Source organism: Carassius auratus, chromosome 4 (assembly GCF_003368295.1).
Source record: "Carassius auratus strain Wakin chromosome 4, ASM336829v1, whole genome shotgun sequence".
Lineage (NCBI taxonomy): Eukaryota > Metazoa > Chordata > Actinopteri > Cypriniformes > Cyprinidae > Carassius > Carassius auratus.
The window spans coordinates 3,546,307-3,573,942 of record NC_039246.1 but is presented as its reverse complement, the minus strand read 5'-3'; the positions used below and the strand labels follow the sequence as shown (position 1 = coordinate 3,573,942).

The 27,636-nt window shown below is 37.8% G+C and overlaps 1 protein-coding gene across 3 annotated transcripts; it reads left to right on the top strand.

Annotated features, from left to right (window-relative positions):
* The first annotated feature begins 80 nt into the window (after positions 1-80).
* Positions 81-27,636, top strand: LOC113067195 (membrane-spanning 4-domains subfamily A member 8-like). 3 transcript variants are annotated; one of them, XM_026239510.1, is made up of 8 exons: positions 89-196; positions 521-690; positions 1,516-1,720; positions 1,898-2,008; positions 21,409-21,477; positions 22,493-22,633; positions 23,225-23,338; positions 27,537-27,636. In XM_026239510.1, the coding sequence occupies exons 3-8, from the start codon at positions 1,535-1,537 to the stop codon at positions 27,618-27,620; spliced, it is 705 nt and encodes a 234-aa protein (XP_026095295.1). In that variant the 5' UTR covers positions 89-196; positions 521-690; positions 1,516-1,534; the 3' UTR covers positions 27,621-27,636. The 3 variants fall into 3 exon arrangements, with proteins under 3 accessions (XP_026095287.1, XP_026095295.1, XP_026095304.1); XM_026239519.1 differs by lacking the exon at positions 89-196 and adding an exon at positions 264-371; XM_026239502.1 differs by lacking the exon at positions 521-690 and having other exon boundaries at positions 81-196.

Sequence of the window (27,636 nt, the reverse complement as noted above, 5' to 3'; positions counted from 1 at the left end):
TGCTGTGAACCTTATTAAACTATTTGAAGTCTAGGTGAATCATGTGATTATTGAGCATTTCCCTGTTGCAACTCTCTCTCTCTCTCTATAGGTGTTTCACATGTAAACTGAAACTAAAAGTTTGAGTTCGTCTTGTGATAAGACTTAATTTCTGAACGCTATAAACCAAAGCTTACAACTTCTGTCTTACATATCGGTAAGTATGTCCTTCCCATAACGTATATGATGCTATCATTTAAATGTGGTGATTTTAGTGCGTGTTTGTATGTTTGGTATACTTCTAGCTGAAAGGTGTTTACTCGAAGAGTCAGGGGCGATTCATCACAAACTCTGTCTATTATTCTGCAGATTCAAATCCATTATGATTCAAGGTCATTATTTGGAAATGTAATTTTTTCTGTTCCTAGCCTTTACAGAAATATTACACCTAAAAACACTTAAGTGTTACAATTTCTTTATATTTTAAAATGAAACATGTTAATTGAACATCAATGTGACTATATTTTTTTTAATTAATAAGGAATTCCAAATACCACAGAACTGCTTGTACACACAGTCATGTACAGAGGGAAGGTCATCAACCTCCAACAAAGCATATAAAATAACAACAACAACAAAAACATCCTGGTTCACACGCCTCAATCCCTGCAGGTGTTGGAAACTCTGAAACGAATACCAGGAGACTATTGGGTAATCTTCAGAAGAATTCGTTATTGAGAAAGATCTGCATGGCGTCATCAAAAATCTAACTAGTCCTTAGTTCTATATAACTAGGGTTAGTTCACCCAAAAATCATAATTATGTCATTAATAACTCACCCTAATGTTGTTCCAAACCCATGAGACCTCCGTTCATCTTCTGAACACAGTTTAAGATATTTTAGATTTAGTCCGAGAGCTCTCAGTCCCTCCATTGAAGCTGTGTGTACGGTCTACTGTCCATGTTCAGAAAGGTAAGAAAAACATCATCAAAGTAGTCCATGTGACATCAGAGGGTCAGTTAGAATAATTTGAAGCATCGAAAACAACATTTTCTCTCAACTGAGGGCTCTCGGACTCGATCTAAAATATTAAATTGTGTTCTGAAGATGGTCTTACGGGTTTGGAACGATATGAAGGTGAGTCATTAATGACATAATTTTTATTTTTGGATGAACTAACCCTTAAATCCATTGTAGTTTATATACATTTCAAGGGGGAGGGATATCTACAGTAAAGGTGGAGACAATTTAAACAAAGCAAGTAAATGGAATCTGGAAAATTCCAGACACTGACATTTTCCCAGCCTTGATCTCATCAGCATAACAGTGTACTTTTCCCTGCCATTTTGCTTTTTAAGACGGATTGAATTAGCACCTATGCATTTGAATGACAAAGACAGAAGGTCATTATCTCAGACACCAGGGCTATGATCCTTTTTTACCTCATAATGTACCTCAAAATGTTTTCAGTTTATATGCTGTATTATATGCTGAAATATCATTTATATGTTATAATTTACTAAGATTTTGAACAGGTCAGTTTTAGAAACCAGGATGTCCCACACAGTCATTCCCGTGAACTCTTCAACACTCATCATCCAGTTTCAACCAGTAACACAAACAGCTCCTATTACGACACGAACAAATGCTCCTGGGCCTGTTCGTGTACAACAGATGACAGGAGGTTCACCTTTTCATGGACTTCAGGCATTTCTGAAAGGACAACCGAAAGCCCTTGGGGTGAGAAATCTCTCATAAACATTATTAATATGTTAATATTAACATATTAATATTTTGTTAATATATTTTTTGGTACATTCATTAGTCAATAACTACAGCTGCCATAAATGCATATTGTATATTTATGAAATTTATTAAAGACTCTCACACTTTCTGCATTCTTTTTGTCTCTCACAGACGGTCCAGATAATGATCGGTGTGCTGACTTTCCTGTTAGGCATTGTGGCTAAAGTTTACGCTGATCCCATCTTTGTCTATGCTGGTATTCCTTTCTGGGGATCTCTCATAGTAAGAAACAGTCGTACAAGGAAGTGTCCCGTCTTTTATCCACCTTATTTTGCAACGCGGAAATAAATACAATGACTTATTTCCTGATAATGTGTTAATCTTCCGTTTCGCTAGCCGGATGGTAAGAAGCTCAGAAGTGATATGGTGGGCGCACACAGAACACTATTAAACACAGTGATGGTAAAAATTTACCACACCCGCGGTGTATGACACAGTGGGAAGATGAAATTAAGAAGCTCCCTGCAATAACTTTTTTAATATTTTCTTTTGGCGCTTGGCGTAGACAGGTCTATGATGCGAATTATAAAAGCACTGAAGCATATCACATCTGTGAAATCACTTATTGTTTTGATTAGTAGTAATGATTTTTTTTTACTCCTATCCATAAACTCATTACTATATAGTGCAGAATTGGATCTGAAATAAAAGTCGTAACTTATATAAACGTGTGTACTTTTTATATATTTATATAACTTTTATTTTGTATGCAGTTATTCCTTTTACAGTACTATACAGAATATTTTTCATTAATTTCATGAATTTTGTAAACATGAATGTATTTCATTGAGCTAATGTGGTTAAATAGAGAGAGAGAGAGAGAGAAAGAGAGAAAACCAAGTCTAGGGCTATTCTTAAACTAAGCTCATTAGTACAAATCCAAACAACAGAAACGTTATGCATTTTATAAATAATGAAACGTTATGAAAGTATGCATTTTATTTATTCACAGGCTACATGGTTGAAATAAAATTTTAGTTCACAAATTTAAGTTACATTGTTTAAAAAAATGCTTTATTGGCTGTTTCATAGACATTCAATGTTATGCTCTAAAATCCTTGCCAATTGTAATTTTACAGTATTTACACCTTCCAAATCACTAACCTTTAAAGTCACAATTCTATAATGGTCAAATTTACTCAGGCCGATGGCATTTTTTTAATGACATTATTTATATATATGTAATTATTATTTTTTTTTTAAATAATTGTAGCCTACATAAACAGGTGAAGCAAAACAAATATTTGGATCGTCCCCTTATTTTTTTCCTTATTTTCTACAAGAATAAACATAACATATAATTAATTCATATAAATAATTTAAGCAATTAAAACCTTTTTTAACTTGAATTTAAATACTATTAAACTAACTTTGAAATCTCAAGGAGTTAAAAAATGTTTATAAGTTTATAAGTTAAAAAGTAACAGTGCGTGTCCTTAATGAACTTGTGTTAACAATATAATTAGAACTAAAAATATAATTCGTTTTTTTTTTTATGAACTATTCCTGTATAACATGGGGCAGCAACCTTTATATCAAGCATTTTTAAATCGTCCACAGCTGAGCAACGCGAGAGGCGGATCTGCGCCAGAGCACGTGAAATGAATGTGATGCACTAACTCAGATGCAATGAAAAAAAATAAAAATAACCTGAGTGCATTCCCAAAACCATAGTTGCGAACTAATTTCTCATTTCGCTCTGCATATAGAACCTGACGATTTTTTTAAACCAAGAATTTAGCTTTTTATCCATCCATCTATCTATCTATCTATCTATCTATCTGTATACATATAGATATATATATATATATATATATATATATATATATATATATATATATATATATATATATATATATATATATTAGGGCCGGGACTCGATTAAAAAAATTAATCTAATTAATTAGAGGCTTTGTAATTAATTAATCGAAATTAATCGCATTTTAATCGCATATAAATATTTGACCTGAGAACAGTGAGAAGTAATTTTTTTTCACATGGATTTATAGTATACCATTGAATAATGACTGAATACATAAGCTTTAGCAACAAAATATTGTTTATTTTTGTTCAACCAAGTCTAGCAGACCAGTGCAATTTTTGCCATGAAGTGTAGCAATAGCATATTTAGAAACAATTTAGAAATCAGAACATTAGAAACACTGACTATTAGAAAACATCTCTCTGTTGCTTCAGAGGCCATAACATACTAAGTCCAATTAATTAATCTCAATTACACGTTAAAGTCCCGGCCCTAATATATATATATATATATATATATCTCTATCTATCTATATCTATCTATATATCTCTATCTATCTATATATCTCTATCTATCTATATATATATATATATATATATATATATATATATATATATGGCTTAAATTTATTTACTGTTTAATAACAATAGCATGCATATGATCCTTTTTGTAAAGGTCTTCTTTTAATTTTTGATGAGTAGACTGTAGCCTAAGACTATCCTACATTTTGAAATTTATTTAATTAAAAAAATTAAATGTTTTTTGAAGATGTTACAATGTAATACCAATGTTATTGTTGTTTTACTTCATCCTTTTATCTCATTTTACAATTACATACAATTTGCAATCCATCCATTTGTGCCACCTGGCGGTAGTTTTGCAAATGATTTTAACATGCGACTGATTTACAGTAATTACATTTGCGGGGTCGCAGCGGTAATGCCCATTTAGGCTGTCCACCTACTGTAATTCACACTTCTTTTCACAGTTTGGCTGATCCTGTGACTTATAGTCAGGTGCGACTTATTTATCAAAATTAATTTGACTCAAACCAAGAGAAATTAACCAAGAGAAAACATGTACCGTGTACAGCCACAAGAGGTTGGTTCTTGTTTCTAAATAAATGTGACTTATAGTCCAGTGCGACTTATATATGTTTTTTTCCTCGTCATGACGTATTTTTGGACTGATGCGACTTATACTTCGCTGCGACTTATAGTCTGAAAAATAATGTATGATAATGTATGGTAATATGAGATATTAAAAGAATATTTGTGTAAAAACAGTATATTTAATGGTAACTGAATAATTCCAAAAAAGCTACACAATGTCTCCAAAATTACTACACCATTCTTAATTTAATATAAAATGACATGGATATAGACTTATGTGCTGCTCCTCAAAGCATTCATCAAGATCTCCTTGAAATAAATTCAGTTTCAAAATTGGAAGAGTAGAATTTAACAGTGTACAGTAAAGAGCTAGTGTTATTCTTGAGAATGGCAAGGGCTAGGGGATCTTTACTGTGGAACTGTATTGCATTGTGTAACATTATTTTATCTCCTGAGGCATAAGTGTGGTCTGTCAATGCCTGGACTTCAGGCATCACTGTACTGAAGGGGCAGCTGCAATGGCTCCGTTTGTCTGGTCTCATGGTCACCTTGCTCATCATCTGCAAAACACAACACTAAAGTCAGTCAGACGCTCAGGAGAAACTGATAAATTCCCCACCCCCTTTTTACAAAAAGTAGCAAAATAATTTTGTACATGGCACCATGGTGTTCCAGTCCCAGTACAGTGGTACTTCATTAAATACAATCACAGTAATGTTACCTGGCTTTCAGGGATAGTTCACCTAAAAGTGAACAATTTCATCATTAACTCATCTTCGAGTTGTTCTAAAGCTGTATACATTTCTTTGTTCTACTGAACACAATGGATTATATTTGGAATAATGTTAATATACAAACTAGTCTTGGATCCTATTCTATTGTATTATTTCTTCCTACTTTGGAAGTGAATGGGACTCAAGATTTTGGTGACAAACATTCTTCAAAATATCTTCCTTTGTGTTCAGCAGCAAAAAGAACAGAGGTTTGCAACAGCTCGAGAGTAAGTAAATGACAGGATGTAGTGAATGTGAATGTAAGTGTGTTTCTGCGTAACTGTTCAGGGATCACAGTCCCTTTAAATGTTCGAATGCATGATGACGTGGAATGCTGGTCAGTGCCTTTTGTTCTGTGTGCTTTGTTTTCCTTGAAAAATTCGCATTCGTGTGCTCAAAGTGAGAAGTTGTCTCTTGCAATTTCCACACTGGTGACCCCAACACGAGTCTGCTGGACATATCCAGAGACACGACGTGATCATGACCACGAATGCTGTCACTCTCAAACTCCCTAAATTCTTGGAATCATCAGCATCGACATGGTTCACCCAAACTGAAGTGCAGTTTGCATTGCGTAAGATCACCGCGGATACAACAAAATATTACTACATTGAGTCTGCGCTCGGATATTAAACAGCATCTAGAGTGGTGAGAAATATGAAAATGATAAGTATACATTACTTAAAGCCCACCTGTTGAAAACGTTTGAACTGTCGGTCGCTTTCTCACTTCAAGGACTGGGTGACAGCAAACAGTCCGAGCTCATGGACTGTACGCTGGATCTTTTGGGTGAACACAGACCTGACTTTCTTTTCATCCAGCTTTTCTTGTGTCAGCCGCCTTCCCAAATGAGAGCTGCATTATCCAACACCGCAATCACTGACTGTCGTAGACTAGCTGAAGAGGCAGATACATTTTTCCCGGGCTAGTCAGGGACATTGTGCGGCCACGCTTTTTCCCCATGCACAACGTCAGTGATCATGCCGTTCAAGCCTTAAATATGCCGCCCAATCTTTCCAGCACCACATGGACTCTGTTTTGTGGGACATGCCTTTCCTTTTTGTGAAATTCTGGTAGTGTGCACCTCCGAGCCTCAGCACTTTGCGCACCTCTGATCCCTTTTTGAGTGGCTTAGCCACCATGGACTGATTGCCAACCCTGCCAAGTTTCAGTTCGATCTCTAAACCATTGACTTCCTAGGACACAGAGTCACTAAGGATGGGCAGTTCCTCTCCCATCTAAGTTGGAGGCAGTCATACCGTTCCCACGCCCCCTCACTGTCAAATCCCTGCAGGAGTTCCTCGGCATGGTGAATTTTTTTTATTTTAGTTTCATCCCTCGAGCTGCTCAGCTCATGGGGCCCTCGCACAAGGCCTTAAAAGTTTAAGGTAAAAGGCTTTAGATGCCAATAAAGCAGCATTAGCGAACGCCACCATGCTGGCGCATCCTTCTCCTACAGCCCCCATTGCCATCACCTCGGATGCCTCTGATTAAGCTGTCGGTGCAGTTTACGAGCAGTGGGTAGGCCGTGCCTGTAAGCCGCTGGCTTTCTTTAGCCGTCAGCTACGCTCTTATGGAAAGCCGACACTTCACTGCTTTTGTGGACCACAAGCTACTGACTTTTGCCGTGGCCAAGGTGGCTGAGCCGTGGTCCGCCTGCCAGCAATGACATCTGTCTTACATTTCAGAGTTCACCATGGACTTAGCCAGTAAGAGCAACCACATGGTAGATTGCCTACCATGGCTGTAGCAGGGGCAGTTCATCTTGGTTTGGATTACAACTGCATGGCCACGACTAAGACAACAGACCCAGATGTACAACATCTGAAAACCACGACTACCGGGCTGCAGATCGAGGACATGGTTTTTGGTGATCCCGGCATGCTCTTGTGTGACATCTCCACAGGTAGTCTTCAGCCTATCGTTCCCTCGGAGTGGAGGCGAAAAGTTTTTGATGCCATCCACGGTCTTTCCCAATCAGGTGCGAAAGCAGAGGGCACTCAAGTTTGTGTGGCACGGCTTCAAGAAGGAAATTAGGGATTCCTCTCAAGGTTACACATATCTGTTAACGATGGTTGACAGGACCACCCGCTGGCCTGACTTCGGTGGCATCTGATTGCCCGTTTCGGCACCCCTTTGGACATATCCTATGACCGAGGTGCATAGTCCACGTCTGAGCTTTGGGACATAGTCACACAGAGCCTCGAAGTGAGACTCCACCGCACGACCACATATTACCTGTACGAGAACGGACTCCATGAATGTTTTCATAGATCGATGAATGCTGCTTTGGGTGCCAGTCTCAAAGACAGCAACTTGGTTGACAAGCTCACCTGGGTGATGCAGGGTGTAAGGACTGCACCAAAGGATTTTGTCCCTAGCACCACAGTTCCCTGGTCTGCTACTCTCCAGCGGTTTACTCTACTGGATAATACGAGGCTTTTTGAACCTGTTCCTACTTCCTGTCATGGCCTCCCTCAGTCGCACATCCCGGCTGGACATCAAGCAGCTGACTATGTTTTCATTCGCCATGATGCCCACAGGGGACCGCTGTGCCCACCCAACGAGGGCCTATTCCGGGTTCTGTAGACAGGGGACAAACACTTCATGGTGGACAGGGGTGGAAAACTGGAGCGACTCTCCATTGACCGCCTTAAACTGGCTCATTTGGAAGTGGCCAGGCCTATTGACCTGGCCCAGCCCCCATGATGTGGACGGCCTCCTGCTCTGCCCCCACCCCATGCTCCCATCCCACCCAAGCCTCCCACACCCCATGCCCCTCATCCATGTAATTGACAATACACCAGCTGCAGTGTGGTCTCCACGACCTCCAGTACAGTTTAGCTGGTGTGGCGGGCTGATACGCCCACCTCCCCATTGACTGTTGGGTTTTTCTGAAATGGTGAATCCTGGGGGGATGTGTGTAGTGAATGTGACAGACACAAATCACCTTTTCTGTAAGATTTATTTTTCTTCTTTTCATCCAATGGGAGTCTATGGCAGCCCTATGAAGGGAACATAGACAAATGATGAAATTTGGAACACTTGTAGTGATGGCCATGATTAGTGAACTTTGGGGTCTCTAGAACCAACTCTATAGCGCCACCAGCAGTTCAAAATTCAACATTTAAATTATTATAACTCTTGAATCACTCCTTCTACGAAAATAAAACTTAGTACACCTGATCATTCTCTTCATGGAGATTACATGCAATACCTTACATTAACCCTTTAGGCGCTAGAGGTTTTTTCCTAACACATTCAATTTCCCATCTAATTTGCATGTTATGACGTCATATGGTGGTGGCCATCTTTAATTATATAATTTTCATGAAAAGTCACGTTTAAATGATAACATACAGCACTTCTTTCCCCCCCAAAATGTCCCTCACCTTCTGTGTGCTATACTGCACAATACTAAATGCTCAGGTAAATAGTAAGTAGTAAATAAACTGTGTAAATCATTACTAATAAATGGTAGAAACAAACCAAATGCATGTAACCAAATACTTTTGCTGTAGAGATTTTTAATTTAGTACATACAGCAAGCACTCTGATTCCATGTATGGGGCGCATATATATTATTCATATGACACACAAACACGAGTAGACAAGACCTGTTTAGTTCAAAGCTGAACACTCCGACCCCGGGAAACATTGTTCACACCACTGACATCAGGCAAAGGACAATCTACATTGGGCAAATGATTCACCATTTGTGCTTGGTGAAGGGCTATACTTTCACTTTCAGTATCACCGTCATCTTCTGAAGGCAGATATTCCCCTTCAGAATCAGGGTCCGCGAATGGAAGTCCCAACGCTTAATTGCAGGTTTATTGAAGCTTTATAGATGCCATTGTATAATAATAATAATAATAATAATAATAATAATAATAATAATAATAATAATAATAATCTAATGCCAATACTTGCTGACGTTGACAATATTGCTCTGATGAAATGGCTCACTCTCACACTAGCTCCGCTTTTGTTCACACTGATTCAATGCGCTCTACCTTGGCGATTTTGCAGGAAATTTGACACCCTATTTGACAAAATCGGCCGTTTTATTCAGTGCCGCATCTTGTCGGGTAAATTTGACTGTGGCGCCAAGAGGGTTAAGTCTCCACCCATTATGAAAAGTACAGTATTCAGTTTTTCCGCTGCTCCTCCTTCAAATTTGGCCTAATTCTTCCCAAATTTTGCTCACATAATCTTCAGACTAAGACGCATTGAAATGACTGCAAAGAATTTTCGCACCTACTGGTCAAAAAAAAAGTTATGAGGATTTGAAGTTGACAGTGGATGACCTGAATTTTGTTCAGAGGTTGTATCTTGGGCAAATTTTGATCAATCGAAAACAAACTTGGTACACTTAATCAACACAATGATCTGAGGGTCCATGCCAAAGTTGGGAGCAGTGCCACCTATAGGTGTTGAGATATCAAAAACTATATCCTCTGATAAAAATCAGTCCGTAAATTATGATCTTGATGTCCATGGATTCTTTGGATCATTCCTAATCTGTGGATGTCAATTTTGTCAAGATTGACTAACCACCTGTCAGCCATTTTGAAATGTATCATAAATTGCAATATCTTTTGCACAACTGGACATATCTGCACAAAAATCGGTAGGGATCATGAAGAGAAAGTCAAGCATGCTAACACATTTCTGTTCACTCTAATGAGCCTCTTTAGGTGTTTGGTTAATCCTAAACTACATTAACATTTTTAGCTTAGCATGCTAATATGGCTAAAATGCAAATTCAGGCTTTTGAGAGATCTTTCTCACACCTTAACCTCTCTTCTGTGGCCTACCAAGTGTGCGTCAACTAATGTGGCTCACTCTACTAAGACACTGGTTCCGAACCTGTAAGGTTGTGGGTTCGTATCCAAGGTTGTTCATGTTGCTTCTGTCCCAGACATTGGGTATTCCGTGTGTGTTCATAATGAATCAAAAACTTGTTTTCTGTTCACTTTCATCTGAACTTCTGTTCGATTTCAAACCTCTCAAATTCTGAAGTTATCTTTTGTCCTGACGTACATTCTATTTCTGCCATTTTTCTTCTTCCCGCTCTGCTCTTGCCTACAGCCCTTCGGGGGCTTGGCCCAAACATCGCTGCTTGCAGCTATATTTAAGTGTAGTTCTGTACACTGTGTTTCCGCATAACTGTTCAGGGGTTGCAGTCCCTTTAAATGTTCGGAATGCGTGATTATGTGAAACGATGGTCAGCGCCTTTGTTCTGTGTATTTTGCACGTAACTTAACAAGAAGCTGTAACGTAATGGTTTGTGGATATATCCTGATGAGACATTGCCTTGAAGTCTTCACTGTTTCGAAGTTTTCTCTAGAATCTTTATCTTACTATCAATCTCTGTTTTTTAAAGTGATAAAATATAACTTAATTCACACCATATTTCTGATATTATCGATCAATCTTATCAGATTAATTTTGATCGTTCACTTTTATTTTATATCCATGAGTGCAGTACAGCTTAGCTTGTAACTCGTTAGCTTGTCATTAGAATTTTCATTCGAACCTATCGCTGTTTTCTTTTCTCCTCCCCTCTCTCTCGCTCCAGTTTTTCACAAGTTCATCAAACAACCACAGTAAGAATATTTCATCAAGCACCGTGAGTAATGGCTTCGCCTGCTATCATTATTTGCACCTCTTGCCACATGTACAGTTCATCTATCTCTGTCGCTGATGAGGGATTCATATGTGATAAATGCAGGGAAATAGTTAGGCTGACAGAGAAGATTTCAGAATTAGAGACACGCATTCAGTAAGAATGTTAGGGCTCTAGATACGGCTTTGGATGCGTCTAGCTCAGGGATTCCTGTACATTGTTCAGTTCCGGCAACAGTGCCCCTGCAGCAGGGCAACTGGGTTTCAGTGAGGCAGCGTAGTCGTGGGTCAAACACCGCTCTTCTGTTCTGATCAAAACATTAAACAGGTTCTCCCCACTCAGTGATGCACCCCCTGAGAAACCTTATGGAAGTGCTCTAGTTATTGGTGATTCTATTGTACGGACATGAATATAGAGACACCACCCACCATAGTCAAATGTTTATCGGGAGCCAGAATGCCTGACATCTTGGCAAATTTAAAAGTGCTGGCTAATGCTTACCGTAAATACAGTAAGATTGTTATTCATGCCGGCGCTAATGATGTTTGACTTCGCCAGTCGGAGATCACTAAAAATAACATTAAAGAGGTTTGTGAATTTGCAAGCACGATGTCAGACACTGTAATATGCTCTGGTCCCCTCCCTGCTTACCGTGGTGACGAGATGCATAGCAGATTGTCATTACTCAATGGCTGGATGTCTAAGTGGTGCCCACAGAATAACATAGGTTTCATAGACAATCGGACAAACTTTTGGGGCAGACCTGACCTGTTGAAAAGAGATGGTCTTCATCCCTCCTGGGGTGGCGCCACTCTTCTCTCTAGAAATATGTGACCAATCACAGAAAGTAGGGAAAAAAAAAGGTTCTGGGGCATTTGGAGTTATTCACAGATTCTGAAAGTGTAGTCTCCAAGCTTCCCAACGATGTGTAACACATGGAAATCTGATAATATTTGGAGAAGTTGTGGTCATTTGAAGGTAGGCAATCAAAAAAGCTCAAAAAGCAGGAAATAGCCTCTGAAGATTTGCAGTTCTCACTGCTGCGAGTGACAATGGGGCTCATTTACATCTCATTTAGATAAGCCATACCCCTTGCATTGCAACGACAGACACAACGGGAAAAAATCGGACCGCATACTATTAATAATACAGGAGAATGTGCATTGTAAATGTCAGTAATTTATCTTTTTTTTACTTTTATAAAAATGATTTAGAGGCTGAAATTATGAGTTTGATCTTTTTATAAAAAATCTTTAATCTTTCAAATGTGGCCATCATTTTTAATGTTATTATTTTAATGTTTATGTAAACAAAAAGTACATATTGATGCAAATTTTATGTTATTTGCTGGTTTTCTACATAAAACTTGAGTGAATTGATTTAATTGTGTAGCATTAGGACTTTTTTGACAGGATTCTGTGATAACCGATGAGCTAGCTAATAACAATAGGTAGATATGGGAAGGTCTAAACATGGACTAAACATGAGATAACGTGTGTGTGTTCTTAGAATGAACACAAAACGACAATCTGTGATGTTTATGGAAACTCACCCCATAAGAAACGATATAGTCTCTGATATCTTACGGTCCAACTCGTCTGACGCCAGTCCAATACATTCTTCCTCGTCATCATCTTCACTCAGTCGTAGATTAGGGGTATTACAGTCTTATTATGCTGCTTTCATCGTCGCTCAGATCGTCTTCAGAATCAGTGAGCGCTTGTTTATAAGCATCCGGCTTGTCGAAGAAGTACTTCGAAACATTTTCGGTGTAACGGCCACAGTTCAGCTTGTCTGCGTTCATCTTTGCGGCGTAGATCTTCACTGAATTTTGATATCAGCTACAGCCGGCCAGAGCGCTGCATACTAAGTAGCCACGCTTCCCTCGGAGGGCGGGGGCAATAACAAAAGAAACAAAAGCCGGATTATTATCCAGTATGGAAATACAGACAGACAATGAAATGCCCCTACTGCGTGCTAGAATCTCCGACGAACAACCTGATTTCAACCTCAAAATGTACGCTTTTAAATATACCAATACTGCTATCCCAAACACGGAGAGGCTTCTTTGTGATATCAACTAACAGATTCTAACAAAAAAACGAAAATCACCAATTTTGAAAAAAAAACGCTTCTTTCTAATTTTGCTCGAAAGTTGTGCTGCCGACTTGTGTCACCGGTTTCCGTGACGGGTCACATATGGCAAATAGTCTTAGTGTTTATACTTGACTAACTGGGGCCCAGGTCAGGAAGCAGACAGACTGGCTAAACCGACCATCTGCTAGCTGCCTCACGTCACAGAGATCAGCTAATTCTCAGTACATAGAGACTCTTTCACCTAGATATCACACTATAGAGACTGTGTCTGTTCCCCGAACTAGAAAATACAAAAAACGTCCAAGTTAAGATTAACAATTTAATTGAGGTTCAACAAATAAAAAACAGATGCAATATGGATAAACAAATGATAAAGCTTGGCTTATTGAATATCAGATCCCTTTCTACGAAAACACTTTTTGTAAATAATATGATCACTGATCATAATATAGATGTGCTCTGTTTGACAGAAACCTGGCTAAAACCTGATGATTACATTATTTTAAATGAGTCCACCCCCCAGGATTACTGTTATAAACATGAGCCGCGTCTGAAAGGCAAAGGGGGAGGTGTTGCTTCAATTTATAACAATGTTTTCAGGCTTTCTCAGAGGGCAGGCTTCAAGTAAAAACTATGGACTCTCTCTTTTCTAGCACTTAAACCCTCAGGAGTCTAAGGGTATTTTTGGGGCCAGGAAAAGTTTTGTCATGCCCTGACATTTGTGCTTTTTTCAGTTTCTTATAAATATCTAAGGCCCCGTCCACACGGAGACGGAGCTTACCCCAATCCGATATTTTTTTTTCCTCGTCTCAAGAAATATCCGCGTCCACACGAAACCGCAAAATGATGTAGCATACATGCCAGACCAGTATGTGGCGCTGTAATTCTGCCACAGAGATACACTAAAAACAGAGAAGAAGACTTGGACTTGGACTATGCTCGTAAACCTTGCGCGTGGTACACAAACGAACATGGAACAATACATTTATTAATCAGTGTTAATGTTAGTTAATAAAAAGACAATCGTTCAGTGTTTGTAAAAGTTTTTGTTGCTGTTACGTGACGTAGAGCTGTCTGACTAGGGGGGAGACATGGGCTGATGACGTCATCGTTTCAGAAAATATACGGATTAGCCGTCCAGACGAAAACGCAAAGACGGCGTTTTCAAATTTATCCACTCTGGGACCCGGTTTCAAAAAATAGCGGTTTCACCTTGCGAAAACGCCGGATCCGTGTGGACGAAACGCCTATCAGATACAAAATGTGTGCGTATTCACAGAAACGCGTCTCCGTGTGGACGGGGCCTAAATGGGTAAAGTCTAATCTCACTGTAATCAGCACAAACTGGGCTATAATAATATGTGAAATGCATGTATGTACATGATTGTGTTTTTGAGAAAAACAAATATTATGCCTGGTTAGTGAAAAACTAAAAATGTTAAAACACTTGAAAAAGGCAATAAAACACATAAAGAACAATGGTTCCCGGGATTTTTGAGAACTGGAGCTTGTAGCCTAGAATTTTTCTTTCTAAATTATGTGAAAATCATCTTGTCTACTCACTCACAGAAAACAATATATTGATTTAAATTTTCTAAGACACTTTTTGTTGGTAAAAGTCATATGCGAGTAGGCGTCAACTATCATGAATATCATTGTGATTTACACCTGAGAAGACAAATGGCCACATAATGAGCTGCATAATGAGCCTCTCAGTCAGCTGTGCCACTGTGAGAGAGGAGTTACATGAAAGAATGTGAGAACAAAATAAAAGTATATAATTTTATGTTTGTAGTTTATTAAGAATACATTTAATTATCCCACAACATAATTTAATATCCACTTAGGGGAGCAGTTAAACAGTTTATTAGAAACAATCAAAGCTGACTTTCAAACAAATTGTTTGGCATCATTACTCCAGTCACACAATCCTTCAGAAATCCTTTTAACAATCTAATTTTCTACAAAAAAAAACAAAAAAAAAAAAACATTTATTGTTATTATTATTATCATTATCATTATTGTTAATTTTTAAAAGAGCTGAGAATATTTTTCTGGGTTTTTAGGGGGAATAAATTGAAAGAAAAGCATTGTTTTTACATTTGTTACAGTTATCTATTTGTTACATTTATATTATTTACATCAAGCTTTTGAATGGTATAATATTGCATATTATTATTGAATTGAATTGAACTGAATTGAAATTTATTTGACAAGTTTATAAAATTGTACAAAATACAAGTATTCCATACACTTTAGAAAAACTGTCGAGGATAAAAACACAATAAAGCCCTTGGCTTGTTTCCATTGCGGCCCTCAATGTTAAATATAAAGGTTATGTGTACGTGCAGAATAGACAGAACAAACAGTATCTCCTAATCATAATTTATCACATCAATAAAAATCTACTTTTTAACAATATAGTAGAGATAATTCACCAAAAATACAAATCACAACTGACAATAAACATCCCATTAAATGACACAATTTAAACTTCATAATGTTTCACTTGATTATACATTTAGTCAGGAATTATAGTTTGGAAAAAGTATTTGGAAAAAGTCTAACTAGTAAAATGTTTACACGTTAAGTGAAAACTAGTACAAGTATATAAATAAATAAAAAGAGACTTACTCATGTTTATGATCTCTGCTGAATAAAGTGCTTCATTCTTTTTTTTTCTGAGGAAATCCATTTCTCAAATCCTCAACCACATCACATCTTTTTGGGGTGATTTATGTCTTATTCCTCTCATCGCGAAGCAAACAGTAAAATAAAAAAAACTTGAAGAACAGTCTGGCTGCTTTTTCTTCTGTGTGGGCCTATTCAAGCCACGTGCTTCAGTTTGAATCTGAATAGCACGTTCGGCGCGGGGGCGTGGTCACATTAGATATAATGAAGGGAGACATGAAAAACAGACATCGCGTTGTTTTCATATGGATTACTTTATCACAGAATATCTGTTTTCGGCGGCACTTGTTTAGTTTAAAAATAGACATGTCTCATGTCTTTTCGTTGAGTATTCATGGAGTTACAGTTCATTTTAATGACGTGTTTGTAAAAGAAGATCAGCGCAGACAAAGGCTGCAGACAGCGCACCTTGTTTGTTATCTTTATTTTATAAGTGCACAAAGTTTTGTTATTATTATGTCTGTATCCAAAAAAAAGTAGACCCTTTACAGATTCGATTGATGTATTGGTCTTATCTGTACGATTAAAACTGAAAGTGTAATTTAAGTTTTTTTCGGGGTTATCAGGAGAAAATGACTCAAAACGCGAATCTGCGTTAATCCACTCCAGAGGGTTAAATACAGTTGCTCCTTTACGCTTAAGGAAGGTTAAGGAAAACAGTTTGACTCCATGGTATAATGAGCATACTCGCACCCTAAAGAGAGCAGCCCGAAAAATGGAGCGCAGCCGGAGGAAAACAAAACTAGAGGTATTTCGTATTGCTTGCCGGGAAAGTAACCTATCCTACAGAAAAGCATTAAAAACTGCTAGATCCGATTACTTTTCTTCTCTTTTAGAAGAAAACAAACATAACCCCAGGTATTTATTCAATACAGTGGCTAAATTAACGAAAAATAAACCCCTCAACAAGTGCTGACATTTCCCAGCACCACAGCAGTAATGACTTTATGAACTACTTTACTTCTAAAATCGATACTATTAGGCCGGGTTCACACCGCAAGCTGCAGCAGAGCAGAAGCAGCGCGTATTTTTTTCGGTGCCTATGTTAACAGATGAGAGCGTTCACACCGCACGCAGAAGCTGCGCGGCAGAGCGTAGCAGAAGCAGAGCAGAAGCAGCAGTGCCGCGATCGTTTCGGCGCTGGGTCTATTTTTGCAGCACTGCTGACGCTCAGTTAAAGTGAAAGTACACCTTTGATGGACAAAATAAATATGATTTCACACAAAAAGTGCTCTAACTGCACAAAAAAAGCACATCTAGGGTGTTTTAACAAGAACTAGAGTATGTTACGAAAAGGAAATTAATATAAAAAATATGTATAGAAGATAAAGTGACCATGGCAAAATCTGTTAAAGTACTTACAGTTCTATCCAAAAATAGACTTTTTTGCCGAAATACAAAAACAACTTTAAATAATTTATATTGCTAGCTTAGCCTTGGAGATTTATTTATTATTAGTAGTATTCTTTTAATAACTAGGCCTATGTATTGGCAGAAGAACGGATGTCGTGCTAACAATCATAAACAACAGCACGTGGTGTCACAGGCGGTGGTCTTCAGAGTGCACCTGGAAAGACAATAATGGACGACACTCGTCTCATTGTGGAAGTTGAGAAATATCGAGTTCTTTATGATCCACACAATGTACTTTATAAAGACTTGCAGGAGAAGGAAAAAGCATGGGATGAAGTTGCAGCGGCTCTTATTGCAGATGGTAATTAATTTTATAGTGTTTTTGACGCTTTCGCTGGCACACGAGCAAACAACTCAATATTTGATTCAAAATTGATTCAATTGGAACCATTTATTTACAATTTCTAAATTACACATAAGCACACAAATAACAAAAGCAGGTGATACATGCATATATAATAAACAAGTAGGCTAAATGCTGATTTCAAGATGAGCAGGAAGTCAAGGCTGTGAACCATTTACAATACACGTAATTTAAAACCGTTTATTAAATTGGTTTTCAGGGTGTTTTTTGGTAAATTTGGTAAATTTTCAAACCCAGTGACAAGATGGTAATATGCACCATGTTCTCACCTACGTCGGTTAATGGGATGAACCCAAAGTCTGGGTCTTTTTAGTCTCCTTAATAACAAATTTAGCGCGATGGCCTTTCTTCTATCAACAACACGTACTGCACGGAAAAAAAAGACAGCAAAACAAAAATCCAACAAAAGTAACTATTAAATTATTAATTAAAAAAAGCTTCTTGCCTAGTCTTTTTATATAAATGTATTTTAAATGGGAAATAAAGCAATGCGAACGTACCCATTATAGAGCACTCTGACCAAAATCTGCTGTTCAGTTGCGCGCTGCCTCCGCTGCCGGTGTGAAAGCAAAATAGGCGCGCGCTGCTTCTGCTCTGCCTACCTGCTGCTAACGCGCTGCTTCTGCTCTGCTGAAACTTGCGGTGTGAACCCGGCCTTAGAGATAAAATTGCAACCATTCAGCCGTCAGCTACAGTATCGCATAAGACAGTGCACTATAGACCCCCTGAGGAACAGTTCCACTCATTCTCTACTATAGGAGAGGAAGAATTGTATAAACTTGTTAAATCATCTAAACCAACAACATGTATGTTAGACCCTATACCATCTAAGCTCCTAAAAGAGGTGCTTCCAGAAGTCATAGATCCTCTTCTGACTATTATAAATTCCTCATTGTTATTAGGATATGTCCCCAAAACTTTCAAACTGGCTGTTATTAAGCCTCTCATCAAAAAACCACAACTTGACCCCAAAGAACTAGTTAATTATAGACCTCCCTTTTCTGTTCAAGATACTAGGAAAGGTGGTATCCTCACAATTATATTCCTTCTTAGAGAAAAATGGTATATGTGAGGATTTCCAGTCAGGATTTAGACGGTATCATAGTACTGAGACTGCTCTCCTTAGAGCAGTGATCCTCAAATCTGGCTCGCGAGATCCAGTTTCCTGCAGAGTTTAGCTCCGACTCTAATTAAACACACCTGCCTGTGATTTTCTAATGATCCTGAAGACACTGATTAGCAAACTCATGCGTGTTTGATTAGGGTTAGAGCTAAACTTCGCAGGAAAGTGGATCTCGCGAGCCAGATTTGAGGATCACTGCCTTAGAGTTATAAATTATCTGCTCTTATCATATGATCGTGGGTGTATCTCTCTTAGTTTTATTGGATCTTAGTGCTGCGTTTGACACAATTGACCACAACATTCTTTTGCATAGACTTGAACACTTTGTTGGCATAATGAAAGTGCATTAGCATGGTTTAAATCGTACTTGTATTACCGCCATCAGTTCGTAGCAGTGAATGAAGATGTATCATATCGATCACAAGTGCAGTATGGAGTACCTCAAGGCTCAGTACTAGGGCCGCTACTCTTCACAGTTTATATGTTGCCCTTGGGAGATCTCATCAGGAAACATGGTGTTAGCTTTCACTTTTATGCTGATGATACTCAGCTCTATATTTCTTCGCGGCCCGGTGAAACACACAAATTTGAAAAACTAATGGAATGCATAGTCGATATAAAAAACTGGATGACGAGTAATTTCTTACTGCTAAATTCTGAAAAAACAGAGGTGTTAATTATAGGACATAAAAACTCTGCTTGTAATAACCTAGAACACTGTCTAAGACGTGATGGTTGCTCTGTCAATTCTTCGTCATCAGTTAGGAACCTAGCTGTGCTATTTGATTGCAATCTTTCCTTAGAAAGCCATGTTTCTAGCATTTGTAAAAGTGCATTTTTCCATCTCAAAAATATATCTAAATTACGGCCTATGCTCTCAATGTCAAATGCAGAAATGTTAATCCATGCATTCATGACCTCAAAGTTAGATTATTGTAATGTTTTATTGGGTGGTTGTTCTGCACGCTTAGTAAACAAACTACAGCTAGTCCAAAATGCAGCAGCAAGAGATCTTACTAGAACTAGGAAGTATGACTATATTAGCCTGGTCCTGTCCACACTGCACTGGCTCCCTCTCAAACAGCTTATAGATTTAAAAATATTGCTTATTACTTATAAAGCCCTGAATGGTTTAGCACCTCAGTATTTGAATGAGCTGCTTTTACATTAAAATCTTCTACGATCGCTACGTTCTCAAAACTCTTGATAATTTGATAATACCTAGAATATCAAAATCAACTGCGGGCGGCAGATCCTTTTCCTATTTTGCGCCTAAACTCTGGAATAACCTACCTAACATTGTTCGGGAGGCAGACACACTCTTGCAGTTTAAATCTAGATTAAAGACCCATCTCTTTAACCTGGTTTACACATAACATACTAATATGCTTTTAATATACAAATCCGTTAAAGGATTTTTAGGCTGCATTAATTACGTAAACCGGAACCGGGAACACTTCCCATAACACTCTATGTACTTGCTACATCATTAGAAGAATGGCATCTACGCTAATATTTGTCTGTTTCTCTCTTATTCCGAGGTCACCGTAGCCACCAGATCCAGTCTGTATCCAGATCAGAGGGTCACTGAAGTCACCCGGATCCAGTACGTATCCAGACCAGATGGTGGATCAGCACCTAGAAAGGACCTCTACAGCCCTGAAAGACAGCGGAGACCAGGACAACTAGAGCCCCCGATACAGATCCCCTTTAAAGACCTTGTCTCAGAGGAGCACCAGGACAAGGCCACAGGAAACAGATGATTCTTCTGCACAATCTGACTTTGTTGCAGTCTTGAATTGAACTACTGGTTTCGTCTGGTCAGAGGAGAACTGGCCCCCCAACTGAGCCTGGTTTCTCCCAAGGTTTTTTTCTCCATTCTGTCACCGATGGAGTTTCGGTTCCTTGTCGCTGTCGCCTTGTCGACTTGCTTAGTTGGGGTCACTTCATCTACAGTGATATCGTTGACTTGATTGCAAATAAATGCACAGACAGTATTTAAACTGAACAGAGATGACATCACTGAATTCAATGATGAACTGCCTTTAACTATCATTTTGCATTATTGATACATTATTGTTTTCCTAATGAATGTTGTTCAGTTGCTTTGACGCAATGTATTTTGTTTAAAGCGCTATATAAATAAAGGTGACTTGACTTGACTTGACTGGAGCATCATTTCTCTGAGAATGGATGATTTTCCGTGGGTCTACCATCAACAAAGTGGAAAGAGTAAATACACCGAAATTTCAGTGGGTTCTTTAAATTGAAGGCTTTTAGTTTAAACTAAAGCCGACTTGGGGCGTGCAAGTCCCCGTCCACATTCAGTTCTGTTGCATGGATTATGGTCAAAACAAATGTCTTGCAGGTATTTATTACGCTTGTACCAGCTATTATGACACCACTTAACTACACAAAGTACACCAGTCTTTCTTGGGTCCATATTTAAAAGTAAACTAGCCTTAAAAATCTATACAATGACTGATAAACTACTGCATCACAATACAACTACTATTAGCGGAAGTGCTTTACCAGAAATCTGACACATTATGGTTCTTAATGTTGGTGCCCGCACTTACGTGGAAAATAAGGTGGATTGTACAATCTACATATTCCAAGACAAGCTTTAAATTTGTTCTTTCTCTCTCTTCTCAGTACATTATCTCAGGCTCCCTCTGCATTGCTGCCGAAAACAAAATAAATTCTCCCTCCAGTTTGTGTTTGGTATGTACTACACAACACTTTACCTTTAAGGGTCCAAGCAGTGTGCTGGAATTAAAGAAATAGTGTTCTGTTATGTTCTGATTTTCTGAACTGGTTTATACTGATTTCTTCTTCTTTTTCTGAGGTAAAAGTATAGTATGGCCATCACTGACCATAATTCATAAAGACCCTAGACTTGTCTGGAAGGTCCCAAATGTGCACATCTATTCAGGCATCTATTTATTATCATAACATAACTCGTATACAACATGGCCACTACCAGCCAATCAAATTTGAGCAACTAATAACATTGAATCTCAATGGCTGGGGAAACTTTGAAATGTGTTTTGTGTAGCTACGCTGACTTTCACATTTTATAAAGCAAGACATCATAAATCATGCTGTTGATTTCAAAGTTTTTACAGTTTTGAATAATTCAAATTCTGGGTTAGAGGGGCGGGCCGGAGTTGCTTGAGCCCCTGGCTGTTTAATCGTGATGCTAAAGTGCCCTTTTAGTCTGATTTATGTGCCCCCAGTCCACGATTTGATAGTTATCGCCCACGTTTTTGTTTCTTAACAAAGCAACACTGCGATTATAAACCCTACTTAAATATGCATTATACAGAAGTAAGATGAAAAGAAAACCCCATCTAAACATTTCTGATTAGGCACATTTTCATCCTCTACTGTCTAAGCCTAAATCTATAGTCCAGGTTTGCAGAATGCTTCCTATTTCTCTTCTGGTTAGATTTAATGCAATTTAAATAAGATTTTCCACTTTAACACCAGTATATTATCTGTGAAGATTGACCTGACTTTGCTGTAAAAACCACATTTTATTTAAAAAGACAAGTTATAACCAGTGCTTGGACCCTGATGACTGCTGCTTAATGAGGCTGTTTCATTAATTTATGTGAAGGATAGTGTATTTTTATCACACTCCCTATAGTTTTCTATCTACATTTAAAGTGTTAACACATTGGTTTAAAGTTCTTGCTAATTTATTAATCTGTTTTCTCTGTTTCTCTGCCTGTAGGTGAAGGCTTCACTGGGAATGAATATTTTCAGTACTATCACCTCAGGCGTTGCCATTATTTTTCTTTCAATGGATTTGGTTATAGGTCCATACACATACTGCTGGGCTCATGTCTGTGATTATTTAACAAGAAATTATGAGGTATGTATTTCTATATTCACTAGGGACGCACCGAAATTGCATTTTTGGTTTTTGTTCAAAGGAGAAAATATGAGCAGAAATATTCAAATTTGTTTGGTAATTACTGATTAGAATGCTTCCAGTTTCACAATAGATCTGAGACGATAAAAGCTATTGTTCACTGCTGAGTTCAGGACATTATTGAAAAACACTCCAATTTTTTTTTTGCATGTGTATGAGAATTCACAAATAAGGACCCAAACTGTTATTCATCTGGATAATAGAAACCGATTTTAGATTTATTTTGCCATTAAAAAGCCACGCATTGAACCATAAGCAATTAAAAGTACATTTATTTATGCATCTATAAGAGTTTCAAAATTATTTAAATGAATCAAGGTTTGTACCTGTCAGTTTACTGATATGTGTGCCATAATTTAGTCTTAAATGTGTTATATTATCATACTGTAACAAGGTTAAGTATATGGAAGGAAGAAGACGGTCGTTGTGAATGGAACTCGTATTTTATTAGACTTCTTAAAATAACACAAAAGCAGGCGCGTTCAACACTACTGTTCTAATTATTTGTGTTCATGTTGATTTTTCTATCAGACTGTCTTCAGAGGAATCAGAATTGTGTTACTATTATTCGCCGTGCTTGAGTTTATCATCTCCATCTGTCTGTCAGCATTTGCCTGTAAATCCAATGCCTGCTGTTCTTCTCTGGTGAGTAATGACCCAAATCAAGAGTGCTCAAACTTCTCTCCAGTTCAATGTAAAATCCTTGCGTAAATTATTGATGTCCGGTTCGCGAATGAATCGTTTGATTTAACCGGTTCTTCTTAGTGAACCGGATGAACCAGTTCAACAAATCGGAATGAATCATTTGAAATGGTTTGCGTCTCCAATAAGCATTAATGCACAAATGACTCAACTCAACTTTATTTATAAGCACTTTCAACACCACAAATGGAACCAAAGTGCTGTACAGAAAGTATAAAAGAGAAAAACAAACATATAACCGCACTGTAGGTTACTACCAAACATTAACGTTAGCTCAAATGATATATAGGGAATTTTAATAATTAATCAGGAATATGATATATATATATATATATATATATATATATATATATATATATATATATATATATATATAGCATATTACAGTTACATTAAAATTATTGAAGATGAAAAATAGGTCAATTTTATATCAATAACTCATTACAAGGCACTGTAATTTACTCATTAATATGTCAATTTTCCATTCTTCATATCAATTATCGTGATATCTTTTACTGGGAGTGAATGCAAATCGAACAGTAGTTTGTGCAGCAAATGGCCGTAATATTAACTTATGTACCTACAATAAAGTTATCACTTCTTATAATTCCAGGAAAAATTGTTTCTGGCCATGAAACCATTCTCCTGTCCTTATAAAATTTTAGTTACTTAATTACTTAAAATAAAATTGTCCCAGTATTGAGCCCTGTGGAACCCCCCACACAAGGGGCAATGAAAGAAAAATAATCCCCTAAAATGACTGAACGAGTCCTATCCTTCAAATAGGAAGAGAACCATTTCAGGGCTAAGCCCTGAATATGAACCTGATCCCTAAGACGATCAATGAGAATGTTATGATCAACTGTGTCAAATGCCGCTGTAAAATCTAACAACAGCAAGACAACGCGGTTTCCAGAATCAACACCTCATAGGATATCATTAGACACCATCTAAAGAGCCGATTCTGTACTATGACCAACTCTAAAACCTGACTGGAATCTATCGCAGATGTTATTCCTAATAAAATATTAATTAAGCTGTGCATGCACAATTTTTTCTAGTATCTTGGAAATAAAAGGCAATTTTGAAATCGAATGAAAACTACTCATGTCAAATGGGTCTAAGCTGGGGTTTTTTTTTTTTTAAAGGGCTGAATAACCACATGCTTAAAACTAACCGGAACAACACCAGATGACAATCTAATATTTATAATAGACAGAATACTTGGGCCAATCAAATCAATTACCTGCTTAAACAGAGAAGAATGGAAGAAAATCACCAGGAGACCTGGTGGACTTCATATTAGCAGTAATATCCTTAAGCTCCTGCAAAGAAACAGGCATGAAACTGGTCAGTTGGTTCTGAGGGGCAATAGAAACAATAAAATCATTACCAACAGAATTAGAGATCTAATTCCATCAACCTTACCAATAAAAAAAAGTTTAAAAACTCTTCACACATGTCAGCAGAAGGAGTGAATGCAGGAGTATCAGTAAGATGTAGAACAGCATTTACAGTAGAGAAAAGTACTGATGATAGAGAAGATGATGGAAAAGATGATAGAGAAATAATTTGATCTAGTCAATTTAACAGCTCTTTGATACTCATTCAAACGGTTCTTCAAAATCTCATAAGAGGCTTGTAATTTATCTTTAACCCATTTGCGTTCAGCCCTCCTACACTCCTGCCGAAGAGCACAGGTAGTACTGTTCAACCAGGGCTGCGATTTGACTTTTCTTCCCCTGACTCTGACAGCATCTAAATCTCTAAGCAAGAAGAGTTAAACTGATCGACCAACTCTTCTAAACCCTTACAGGGAGAGTGTGATTTGATCAATGAAAATAAAGGAGAGACATTAAAAACAGCTGAAAAACTACTCGCTGTACATGGATTAAGTATTTGGAGATGAAATTGAGGCAGAAACAGTATCACCCGGCGCAACACAAGGAAAGTTAGAATTTAAAGTAACAGTTTTATGGTCAGAAAAACTGTAACTTATTACACAAAGGGCAACGCTGTTTAGATTTGTTAACTAGATGTTAGGGCTGTGCAAAAAAACGAATGCGATGTTCATGCGCATCTCGTTAGTAAAAACGCTCCTGTGATAATAAGTTCATCTCCAGCACATGCTCCTGCCCACTTGCTTCTCAAAACTAGTCCAATCGCGTTTCCAGGAGGGCAGCATGCGCTCAGCTGCTGTCAAATCACAACACAGGAACCGCTGGCCCAATCAGAACTCTTTACGTATTTCTGAAGGAGGGACTTTATAGAACAAGGAAGTCATCAGCCCATTTTTATGACAGCGGTATACAGATAGGTGAATTGTGTGAAAAATACTGTTTTTTTACACGCAAAACATGAACACATGTTATATTGCACACTGTAAACACAAAGCTTCAAAAAAAGCGTGAAAAAAAGGACCTTTAAGTAGCATCATGTAATCAGAATAAACCAATATCTCATTTCTAATTAATTGACTCAAACAGTACACTGACTGAACTGCTGTGAAGAGAGAACTGAAGATGAACACAGAGCCGAGTCAGATAATGAATGGACACGCCCACTGCTGGAGCGGTTCTCGAGTCAAGAACCAGTTGCATCAGTTTTCGGATCACTAGTACACTGAAACAAGAACAGTTTCTGTCAGACGCATTCTGATTTGAGAACCGATGAGCTGTTGACACTGCGCATGTGTGTATTCTTTCAAGAGGACAAAATGCATTAAAGTAAAGTATTTCATTAAATTGTAGATTATCTTAGGCCAAAGGGGTTTTCAGCTAAGCTGGACAATGATTAAGACTCTAAAGACTCTGTTTAATAGGAATAAGGGATGATTTATGAAATATCTGTACTGTATTTATAGTTAATGATGACACATTCACAAACTGAGTTTGTGGTAAATAGAACATGAACATGAGTAAAGCAGCTAATGATACTGAACTGCAGCGTGCCGGTTAGAGCGGTTCTCGTTGTTGAGTCGAGAACTGGTTCCAGCGGTTTTCGGCTGACAAGTACACTGAACCAAGAACCGTTTCCTTTGGACATATCCCATTTGAGAACCAATGAGCTGAAAATACTGTGCATGCGTGATTCAGCGTGAAGCAGACAGACACACAGCGTGTCTGAATGAACTGGTTCTTTTGTGTGATTGATTCTGAACTGATTCGCAGGTAAACCAAAGGCTTGAATGAAGGGGCAATCTGGTGAAACAAAGTTAATTTAATACCAAATAAATCGCAATGGATTATGTATAGTAAGTGGATCATGGTTTCTGCACTGATGACACCTAATTTAATTACTTTATATCTTCAAGACTTATAAATCCTTGTATGCACATTTTTTGCTGTTACTGTATTTGAATTGTTGCAAAACTTATTTGTAAACTTTTCATGACTATGAGGTTTTAACTGATTAAGGTTATGATTACTGACTTTATATATTTGAATGTTTGATAGACTTGACGCTTAAAGACTTTTACATAATTGCCAATGACGTCGAGCATTTTCAAACGGTTTATTGACTCGAACTGTCCTGAAGAACCGGTTCCCGGAAAAGAACTGAACTTCCCATTTCTAGAGTAAATATAGAACTACTAAATTTTTACCTTTAATAGATTTTTCGGTACATTTCTGCCATATGCACATAAACTGACAGTCAGCACTGCTACTACTAAATATTGTAGAAACTTAATTTGCTGTAAAGCTGCTTAGCAACACGATACAAATAAACTTGAAATAAATAAAGTGAGCTCAGCCCACATTATGTTCCCAAACATTAAACCTGCTGGCTTTGCAGAGATGGAGATCATGAGTGGCATCTTTACTGTGAACTGATTTGCCATAGAAGTTTACACTTCAAAAAACCTGTAGTCTTGTCAGGACAAAAACTTGTCTGGCAGTTTTACAAGAAGAAATATGTACGCTAAGCACTGTTCCATGTCAAAGGCAGTTTTTACAAATATGAGCGTTGGCATGGATTTAAAATGCCCACACCCTATGATAAAATCTTTGCATACACATGCTTTATAATTAAGGCCCCATGTATTGGAAATGTAATGAGAGCAATACTTTTTACATAATAGTATCAATAAATAAGCTATCAAGCAAGAGAGCTCATCATATAGTGTTTTTTCTTCTTGCAGATACCGGTGACCAGCAGCTCTTACATTCATCACCATCCTGTAGACGCGCCGCCAGAATACAGTGAATGCAATCAATATGAATAACTGGACAGTATTGCTT

Bases quoted from the DNA above. Each gene is read 5' to 3' on its own strand.
- LOC113067195 (XM_026239502.1), top strand. From the start codon at position 1,535: ATGTCCCACACAGTCATTCCCGTGAACTCTTCAACACTCATCATCCAG. The intron at 2,009-21,408 runs GTAAGAAACAGT...CTCTCTTCTCAG, and splicing joins CTTTCTGGGGATCTCTCATA to TACATTATCTCAGGCTCCCT. The intron at 23,339-27,536 runs GTGAGTAATGAC...TTCTTCTTGCAG, and splicing joins ATGCCTGCTGTTCTTCTCTG to ATACCGGTGACCAGCAGCTC.